The following is a 9,975-nucleotide window of genomic DNA, read 5'->3' as shown; positions in this document are numbered from 1 at the left end:
GGTACTGGTACTCCCTGAATATAGCTCCACATTGATCTGGTCCTGGTACTCCCTGTATATAGCTCAACATTGATCTGGTACTGGTACTCCCTACATATAGCTCCATTCTTGTGTACTTTATTTAATTCCTTTTCTGTTATTATCTTATTTTTCAACTCTGCATTGTTGGGAAAGGCTCATAAGCAAGCATTTCTCAGTAAAGTCTACACCAGTTGTATTCAGCGCATGTGACAAATAAAATGTGAATTGATCTCTCCCTCCCTCCCTCCCTCCCTCCCTCCCTCCCCTCCCTCCCTCCCTCCCTCCCTCCCTCCCTCCCTCCCTCCCTCCCTCCCTCCCTCCCTCCCTCCCTCCCTCCCTCCCTCCCTCCCTCCCAATCTATATTTTATTCCCAACGTGTGTAATGTGCAATGTGTAGAACATTCCATAGCAATTTGCCATCAACCAAGCAGAGCACGTGATTGTCTTTCATCAAAGATTGATATACAGTAGGTGTGTTAGGTCAATAAGAAATGGTTCTATATACAGAACAACAACATTTCCAAAACTTTGAGCTTCATTGCAGGAGTAATAATCGTGTAATATGCAGTTCTTCAGTCACGGATGAACTCCAACGACAAAGATAAAAGACAATCAAGGCGTAAACTATAACAATTACTGTGACCGACTATTGGATTTTCACTGCATCTTGTCGAATGTTTATTGTGTGATCAGCTCTTATCCGGTTGTGGTTTTTAGTTTTGGGTGTGTAAGTTTAAAGAGGACTTTGAATGTAAATAGTATGACTAATATGATTAGGTTGAGATTTTTGATTAACATATCCCACTTACACAAACACAATTACCAAGATGCATTTAACATTCTGACTCATTCATACAGAAAGAATGCCTTATTCTTGTCCTTATGGCTGAAGGTTGCTGTGTGTCCTGTGTTCACAGCAGTGGAAGCTGCTGAGGGGAGGATGGATAGTAATAATGGCTGGAATGGAGCAAATGGAATGGCATTAAACACCTGGAAACCATGTGTTTGTGGTATTTGATACCATTCCACCAATTCCGCTTCAGCCTTTACCACAAGCCCGTCCTCCCCAATTAAGGTGCCACCAACCTCCTGTGATTCACAGTTACTGTTATTGACCATAACATGAAATTCAGAGGAAATTACTGTACTGTAAAGTACTATATAAAATCTGTGCAGGAATAAATGTTCATTTCTGATATTGAAAGGTCAAAGGGGTAGGTGTGGTTTATTGTCAAAATACAACACAGAAGCAGCGGTGCATTTCTGAAAGCATTGCGACCTTGGTAAAGCAAGTTCCGTTTGTCCATAAGGCTGACCATTCAAACTGTAAATGCATGTTTGGCGCCATCTGGTGAAGTCTGAAATCTGGCAGCACTGTTACCGCAGTCAGCAACGGTCCAATTACACCAGCACATCTCACAGCATTTAGTGTGTCCCAAATGGCACCTTACTCCATTTATAGTGCCCTACTTTTGACCAGGGCCCATAGGGATCTGGTCAAAAGTAGTTCACTATATAGGGAATAGGCTGCCATTTGGGATGCATGCAACCTTAGATAATTACATGGGTTTCCAAAGCACACATTTGTAGCTCTTGTTCATTCAGTTGTAATTCCCAGCCACCAATAACCAACAGACGTTCTGGACATCCAGTATCCACTGGGTTTCTCAATTAACGCTGAGTAATTATTGCCCCACTCAGTTTTTACAATTAAAGAAGGGTGTGTTTCTTTTTCCATTGACAAGTGTGAGTGAGGGAGAGGTTTGTGAAGCTGGGGTGTGTCCAAGGATGTGTCACAATGTATTGCTGTGATAGGGTGGTACCTGGCTGTGAGGAATTTGTTACAGGTCGGTACATGCATATGTACAGATGCAGAACCCACATCTTTCCCAGACCTGCAGTGACAGCAGCAGCAATGTTTTCAATTTGTTCTCCCTCATCATGTCAGAGCACAAAACACAGTACTACGGAATGTGCTATGAGTATTGTAGCGCTGGCTGTATGGATAGCATTTATTACAACAGTCTCATTGGCACAAATCCCTTACACTTTATTTTTCATCTAAAATATCTCCCATAGTATTTGATGTAATAGAACTAGCAGTAGCCAGTAGAACACCAGCAAATACAGGAAAAGTGAAAACTATTACATTGGTATGCAGTGTTTCCTGTTCTTCGTTCAAAAGTATGCCTCATTTTCTGTGTTCCGTGCCACACCTGTGTTTGTGCACGAACACGCAAAAGTGTAATCGGAGTAGGTGTGACTTCAGCCAATTCCTCCTCTCCTCCACCAGTCTGGGGAAACACGAATCTACTCTCCTCTACCTGACACAACTGGAGTTTTCTGCACTTAGAAGGTGAATATCTTTACATTGTCTTCATCATAATTCACATCTTCTGCCTGCTACAATATTTAGCAAGCGATGCATTTGGGATCAGAACGGTTTGTTTGCTACCTTGCCTAGACTTTTAGAAACATGCATCTGCCTGCAAACCGTTCTGAGGTTCGAGTTTGAAAGGGAAAATTAAAGAGATTTTTAATGAATGTTATTTTGATTGTGTTGGCAAAGCTACTCTCATGAGAGAAATATTATGTATTCAGCTGTCATTATCTTTACACTCCAGACGTACTCTGTTTCCACACATCTAAATACCACTGGACAGCTTTTTTCCCTCTCTAACTCACTCAGACCAGCCAAGATGCCAGAGAACGCAGAGGCCGTTTCAGCCACTCTAACCACCAACAGGAACTGTACTATAGAGCTCACCAATGTCACCACTGGTTACTGTCTCATCAACCCCAAGTATGTTGGCATTCAATACTCTAATCTCCTTACATTACATACAGTATACCACTCTGGAAAATAAATTAATTAGCCAAATAACAAACCAGCTGTACATCGCCAGATTGTTTGTTACTTTTCGGTGGAATTTCTCAGAGTAAATATATTTTATGACAGGCTTCTCTTGGATGGGTGGTTTTCATGTGTAACGTGGCTTTGAGTACATCCACCTATCCATCATGAAGTGACACAATGTGGCTCATTGCACACTGCATGCTGGCTCACTCTGTGTTGCTTACGAATCCATAGCAGCACTCACACTCCATCTATCAGCACAGAGTGGCTGGACAGAAAGAAAGGAACAGTGAAATGACTAAAAGTAGAGGGACGGTGATCGTAGAAGTTAAAAAGTGTATTTTCACACAACTTTAAGTCCAGTTATAAGGTTTAGCATTTGATCAGCAACATGAATGTTCAGATAATTCATTTGAACTTTAATGACACCCCATTCCCATTACTAACCCCCCAGGGTGTATATGTATAGTGGTTACTGCTACCACCCACCCCAGCCCACCGTCCGTACCCCCAAGACAGAGGTGTGCTCCTTCATCATGGATGACGACACAGCCACGGGCGCCGTGGGGGTCCTGACCTACGACCTTTTCCACATTCAGAGCCGCGTGTGCTCAGAACGCATGGCCATCATGTTCTCCGTGCCGTACGACTACAACTACTACAAGAACTGGCTGGGGGTCGGCGTCTTCGAGGTGGCACGCGCCTGCGACAAGCAACTGTACAACCACATGTACAAGGAGAAGGACTTCAGCAAGTTTGTCCGATCAGAGGCCAGTGGGTCAGGGTTGGAGTACAAGGCCCAACACGTAGACCTGAGGGCCACCATGTCCACTGTTGGGAAGTCCATCATTAAGGTGGAGCTCTATGATAAAATGGGGCACTAATAAGGGTAGACAAGCTGGTAGCTGAGTCATTTTACCCACAGCAGGAAAAGAGTTTATATTTATACATAATCATGTACTAAATATAATAATGAACGAATCAACTAACTTAGGTGGTTAATGTTATCCAATTAATAAATATTTATCAACTGGAAGATATTACTGTCTAATTGTTCACAATACTTGATTCAGTGTCTTTTTCTGCACCTGTACATGTTTGTTTTAATAAAACATTTAACAATGAATTGGTGTAAGATGTTTTAGTGATAACCTTTAACATGTACTTGCATACCTGATCTACTGAACAGTTTCATGTATCATTAATATTTGCCATTAAGAATAAATGATTGTACATTGAATTCAGATTCCTAGAACTGTCAGTTTGTAATGAATCACAGAGACACTTTATACTAGCCAAAATACAATAATCCCATGTGATTCAGTGACTATTGGCTCAGAATTGATCATTATCCTGTCAGGATTTATATGGTTATTGGTCTCTTGCCTTGTCCGTCGTCCTGTAGAACTGCACCATATAAGAGATGACCGTAGCTTCAGGGGTGCATGTATTTACTTGTTCAGCTTATTCAGTGCCTCTGTTGCACAATGCCATTGCAACGAATTACCCAATTCCTCCAAGTCAGTCAAGCATCCAGTCACACACAATCTATCATGAGAAACGGAGTATGCTGCAGAGTGACTGCTCCCTGCTTACATAATGGGCCTTTATCCACCAGGAACCATCTATTGTTCTGGTCTGCCAGCTCCAACCCAGATTAGGGTGTGGTACGAACTCGTTCCCACAGAGCTAGACAACATCATGTTGGCTATAGACATTATACTGTACTTTAGTATGAGCCCCAAGATGTAATGGTGGCAGTGTGTGTGGGAGGAGGGTGTTTTTTGTTGGGGGGGGGGGGTTCTGAGGGTGTTTGACAGAGTACTGAAACTGTTTCCTGGTTTGAAAAAAAACGGTCCCTCCTTTCAGGTGCGTTTTTACTAAACTAAACTCTAGAGCTGAGAGAACACGCTGAGAGAAGTCTTTTACAGGTAAGATATTACTCATTTTCATGACCACAATGAGTTTTACTGGAATAAGTATAACTAGAGGTTATATAGAAATTGTAAGGGTGACAGTATTCCACCTACATTTGATCACTTTCCATGATCTATTTTTTAACACAAATCTTATTTCCATTTGGTTCTCCCCCCGGTAACCATTGGTATGATGACAGTTTATAGATGCATTATTGGGCATATGTGAATCTATTAGTGCAGTTTACATGTGAGACATCCGTTTGATTTGTAACCGTTTCCCTGCAAATGAAAGTGGAGATGATTTTCTCCAGGTTTCCCCTCTCTAAACTGGTTATTGCACGGTTACTTAGTAGTGTAATTAAAGAGCCAGGCTTCCTAATGAGCCGAGCAGAGTGAGCAGCCGTTCTGTTATTGTTGAGAACTGCCTTGAAATCTTCCTTATTACACACAGGCTCTCAGGCTTTTCTTTCATCTCCCGTTCTAAACTGGCTGTTTAATACCTGTGTGTGTCGTGTGTCAATCAGGCAAACAGAGGAGAAGAAATTGCTGTTGAAATTTGAAAAGACTGTTCTCTACTGTATTTGATTCTGAGAAAAACCTATTGACACTGAGCAGGGCATGTCGTAACAAAGAGGGAAGGGTTTCAGAGGGACACTTACAGTAACTGTATTCCACAGTATATTTTTGGACGGAATTGGATCAGATATGAATACAGATCCTCTTGGCATTCCAGGGGGTCAACCACAAATATATTTCTGCATAGCAGTCTAACTGAAAGGCTTAACCCTGCTAGTCTCTGTATTATAGAAATAAAGAGGTACATATCAGAACCACTCCAAAATGGCAGAGTCAGCCGAGGCCGTGGTAGCTAACCTGAGCAGCAGGAGGAATGTCACAATTGAGATCACCAATCTCACAAACAACTACTGTCTCATAAACCCAAAGTGAGTACACACCTTACCAAACTATTGTTATTGTCACACTGTACATTCAAGGAAATGTTGAGAGCATAACGTTGTGCGTGTGTCCTCACTAGGGTATTCCTGGAGAGTGGGGATACCTACCACCCTCCCCAACCCACAGTGCGGCCCCTAAAGACCGAAGTCTGCACATTCAGCAAATCAAGCGCCAAGGCAACGGGCAGCTATGGCGTTCTGACCTACGACCTCTTTGAGAGGTCCCGGAACGACTACATCGAGACGGTGGCCCTCATGTTCGGTGTGCCCTGGGACTACAACATCTACAAGAACTGGTTCGCCGTGGGCATCTTCAACAAGGGCCGAGCCTGTGATGTGTCACTGTATAAAGAGATGTACAACGAAAAGAACCAGAAAGGTTTCATAAGAGAAGAAGCCAATGGCTCAGGGATCAGCTATGAAGGGAACCACCTGGACATCAAGGCCACCATGTCCCCCATGGGCAGGGCCATCATGAAGGTAGAGGTATGGGACAAGCTGTTCACTCCCAGCCAGCAGGCCCACTAAGGGGAACCTCCAGCCTCCACCCTCTCCACCAGCACTACAGTATACCTCTGCTGTGTCGTACCTCTGTAACCAATCCATCCACCAATAGATATTACTATCCTGCCGTACTGCTACTGTTTGTATGTTTTGTTGCTGACATGTCTGAATTTCAAGACATCACCTTTCAGTAAATCTGCTTAAGATCAGTTTAGTTTGCTTACGAATCCAGGCAGAAGCGATATCCGCTCTTTTCTGTAGAAGTCACTGTTCTGTTCATCTCTCAGTTGCATCCTCTTTCAACTGGCATCTTCTCTAGAAATGTAAATCAAACAATGACTCACCAGAGGACGAGGGTGCATAGCTTACCTAACAACACATGGCTCTGTATCTTCTTATGGCAATACTAGTCTATGGAATAAATGTTGTTTTGCTAAAGCTATTTGTGTATGATGAGTTTCTCTCTATTGATTGAGCCTGGAAATATTATGCAACACTGCCCCTGAAGGAAAATTATACTGGCCTTTAATAGGATAGCTGTGACGTTCGTCGTTAAAGGTAGACCAAGGCGCAGCGTGAGTTGGGTTCATCATACTTTATTTTAAATGTGAACCAGCAAAAACAATAAACAATACAACGAACAAAAAGCTAGGCGTGCAAACACATGCAACACCAAGACAAGATCCCACAACTGACTGTGGGGGAAAAAGGGCTGCCTAAGTATGACTCCCAATCAGAGACAACGAATGACAGCTGCCTCTGATTGGAAACCATACTCGGCCAATTAAAGAAAAACCAACATAGACATACAACACATAGAATGCCCACCCCATGTCACACGCTGACCTAACCAAACAGAGAAAAACGGCTCTCTCAGGTCAGGGCGTGACAATAGCTAATACTGATATGAAGTCTTCAACTTCTGAATAACATTATGCATTGCATACCATGCAGGTTATGTGCAATGGTGGAAAGTACTCAATTGTCATACTTGAGTAAAAGTAAAGATAGCTTAATAGAAAATGATTCAAGTAAAAGTGAAAGTCACCCAGTAAAATACTACTTGAGTAAAAGTCTAAAAGTATTTGGTTTTAAATATACTTAAGTATCAAACGTAAATGGAATTGCTAAAATGTACTTAAGTATCGAAAGTAAAAGTATAAATCATTTCAAATTCTTTATTTTCAGCAAACCAGATGGGGCAATTTTCTTGTTTATTTATTGACGGACAGCCAGGAGCACACTCCAACACTCAGACATAATTTACAAACAAAGCATTTGTGTTTAGTGAGTCCGCCAGATCAGAGACAGTAGGGATAACCTGGGATGTCCTCTTGATAAGTGTGTGAATTGGACCATTTGTGACCCGATTCAGGAGATTCAGGAAACTAGGCGAGTCACAAGTCATGACTTCACAGGAGAGCCGTTTGAACTTAAAAAATTATGTTTTATCAAAATGTGTTTTTTGGCAGAAATGCCTTCTGGAACATGTGAACTTTTATGTGCCTTAATAACAAACTTGTATGCCATCTGTAAATACGAATACAATTGTTACGAACCTTGTTGGTTAAGCCACAGAAATGTTTCCCTGTCTAAATGTAACGAGTACTTTTTGGTGTCAGGTAAAATGTATGGAGTAAAAAGTACATTATTTTCTTTAGGAATGTAGTGATGAGTGCAAGATGAGTGACTCACAGAGTTGCGGTGAGTCAATGGCCATGCCTGGCACACCCTATTCCACCACAATATGCTTTCCTAAAGTGTTTCAAGGCGTAATGCACAGTTTGCATTATAGTAACCCTTGAGAAGCACAACCACGTCAATATTAAACCTCTATTGAAAACAAATGTAGCATTTGAAAGGCTCTTCAGAGGAACAGTAGGCCTGCCGACTGCTTCGAGGGCCTGGCGGAGGAGATGACAGCCAGTGAATAGGAAGTCTATTCCCCCTAACAGCTATCATTCACTAAATACCAACACAGAGAAGAAACCACTATCACTCCTACTTACAGTCTAATTCTAATTCCCTAGCCCTATAGGCAGAGGCATGGGTATTTCTCAAAAAGCTATCAGACCATCAACAATACTGCACCAGCCCCACAATGGGAGTGACTTACACACATCGAGTACACACTTATTATGCTAATAGTACTGCTACGATTGGAGGGATGCAATCATTAACCTTGTGAAAATGAGGGTACTGCTAGGAGAGAGCGTTGCAGAAGCTCTTAAATCACATCCCAGCCAGATGTTATTGCGTTTCTAACAGCAAATCCATTTACAATTCCAAGTCGGCATTTCTAACTCTGTTTCTCCCCGCGCAGTAGATTCATTCTGCTTTAGCTGCATTAACTGGTTACCGCCACAAAGAGGCCCTGATCAAAGGTTTCTCTTCCCGCTGTAGCATTTACATAATATAGAAGCATAAACTAGCTCTATTTAGGCTCAATCTCAGAAGCATTGTTGAGTGGTGCATTGAAACAGCGACAGGCACTGCCGCCTATAACAGATGGGGCCACTCGGCAGCGCTAAGCAGGGCTTTTTGTCTGTTACATCTTTGAAAGAGGATAAACTCCCTCACTCCTTTCACATTCTCCCTCTTTCAATCTCCCACATGTATTCACTCATACACCTGCATATACTTATGCATGCTTTCATGTATTGTGTTGTATGTGATTGTGTTTTGTGTGGGTGCAGGCGTGCGTGACTACATTCGTGAGTCTGTTCATGTGTGTGTGTGTGTGTGTGTGTGTGTGTGTGTGTGTGTGTGTGTGTGTGTGTGTGTGTGTGTGTGTGTGTGTGTGTGTGTGTGTGTGTGTGTGTGGCCAGTGTGTGTGTGTGTGTGGCCAGTGTGTGTGCATAGACTCATACAATAGTAAGCTTGGCATTTAGTATATTTCCTCAAAAACAGCCAAAGCACAACAACATATACATAAGCCAGTAGTATCACAGGAGTCATTTGGTAGTCAGCTAAAGTCCCTGCTGATTTCCCGTACTTTTACCCTTTGATTTGAGGAGAATCGGTTGATTAGAGCTGAGCATTCTCCTGTCACTGGTGTTACACATAACACTGGCAAGATAATAATGCACCTTCACCTGCTAAAGCATTCCATGGCCTGAACTAACTTATCCTAGTGCTCTGTATTACTGTAAAGTGCTGAGAGCCATCTTTATCTGCTTTCAAAGACTGCCACCTAGAGGCTGTTCCAGGTAATGACTCACACTGCATTACAACAGAACACTAGGGAGCATTTATCTAACTAATACCAGGCACAATATATAGAGGTACATCTAACTTGATGGTTAGCTGCCATTGAACAAAAATGAGGAGAAAATAGCAGGAGAAAGTTCTGGAAAAATCCCAAATGTCAGCACAACGAACCAACATCTCATGATAACAGATTTCAAAGGACACAATATCCTCAAGACAGCCTTCATCAGAGAGGAGGAGGACTGATGTCGTACTGAGAGTCAAGGGGTTAGAGTTGAGAGGCCAGCTCACCCAATGTCTCCTCCCTTCAGCAGCCTGCGGTCTTGATGTCCAGCCGGGCCTGGTACTCCTGGGAGCTGCGCTCTGTGTCTGCCATGATCTGGGGCAGCCGGCTCTCCAGACCTGTCACTGACGCCTGTAGGCTCATCATCATAGCTCCGTAGCAAGCTTCCATCTCCGCAAGGTTCCCCTCCATAGAGCATTCTACAAGGGCAGGGCCACAGACACA

General features: G+C 42.8%; 2 protein-coding genes across 4 annotated transcripts; both read left to right on the top strand.

Annotated features, from left to right (window-relative positions):
- Positions 1 to 2,086: 2,086 nt before the first annotated feature.
- Positions 2,087 to 4,004, top strand: LOC106607309 (bryoporin). 2 transcript variants are annotated; one of them, XM_014204147.2, is made up of 3 exons: positions 2,087 to 2,377; positions 2,685 to 2,824; positions 3,333 to 4,004. In XM_014204147.2, the coding sequence occupies exons 2-3, from the start codon at positions 2,721 to 2,723 to the stop codon at positions 3,760 to 3,762; spliced, it is 534 nt and encodes a 177-aa protein (XP_014059622.1). In that variant the 5' UTR covers positions 2,087 to 2,377; positions 2,685 to 2,720; the 3' UTR covers positions 3,763 to 4,004. The 2 variants fall into 2 exon arrangements, with proteins under 2 accessions (XP_014059622.1, XP_014059621.1); XM_014204146.2 differs by having other exon boundaries at positions 2,109 to 2,377; positions 2,711 to 2,824.
- Positions 4,005 to 4,652: 648 nt separating this feature from the next.
- LOC106607311 (DELTA-stichotoxin-Hcr4a) lies at positions 4,653 to 6,699 on the top strand. 2 transcript variants are annotated; one of them, XM_014204149.2, is made up of 3 exons: positions 4,653 to 4,809; positions 5,605 to 5,741; positions 5,834 to 6,699. In XM_014204149.2, the coding sequence occupies exons 2-3, from the start codon at positions 5,638 to 5,640 to the stop codon at positions 6,279 to 6,281; spliced, it is 552 nt and encodes a 183-aa protein (XP_014059624.1). In that variant the 5' UTR covers positions 4,653 to 4,809; positions 5,605 to 5,637; the 3' UTR covers positions 6,282 to 6,699. The 2 variants fall into 2 exon arrangements, with proteins under 2 accessions (XP_014059624.1, XP_014059625.1); XM_014204150.2 differs by having other exon boundaries at positions 4,701 to 4,809; positions 5,591 to 5,741.
- Positions 6,700 to 9,975: the final 3,276 nt, after the last annotated feature.

This window comes from Salmo salar, chromosome ssa06 (genome assembly GCF_905237065.1).
Source record: "Salmo salar chromosome ssa06, Ssal_v3.1, whole genome shotgun sequence".
Lineage (NCBI taxonomy): Eukaryota > Metazoa > Chordata > Actinopteri > Salmoniformes > Salmonidae > Salmo > Salmo salar.
The sequence above is the reverse complement of the archived record's forward strand: the minus strand, read 5'-3'. Positions and strand labels throughout refer to the sequence as shown.

Bases quoted from the DNA above. Each gene is read 5' to 3' on its own strand.
- LOC106607309 (XM_014204146.2), top strand. From the start codon at position 2,208: ATGCCTCATTTTCTGTGTTCCGTGCCACACCTGTGTTTGTGCACGAAC. The intron at 2,378-2,710 runs GTGAATATCTTT...TAACTCACTCAG, and splicing joins GAGTTTTCTGCACTTAGAAG to ACCAGCCAAGATGCCAGAGA. The intron at 2,825-3,332 runs GTATGTTGGCAT...CTAACCCCCCAG, and splicing joins TACTGTCTCATCAACCCCAA to GGTGTATATGTATAGTGGTT.
- LOC106607311 (XM_014204149.2), top strand. From the start codon at position 5,638: ATGGCAGAGTCAGCCGAGGCCGTGGTAGCTAACCTGAGCAGCAGGAGG. The intron at 5,742-5,833 runs GTGAGTACACAC...TGTCCTCACTAG, and splicing joins TACTGTCTCATAAACCCAAA to GGTATTCCTGGAGAGTGGGG.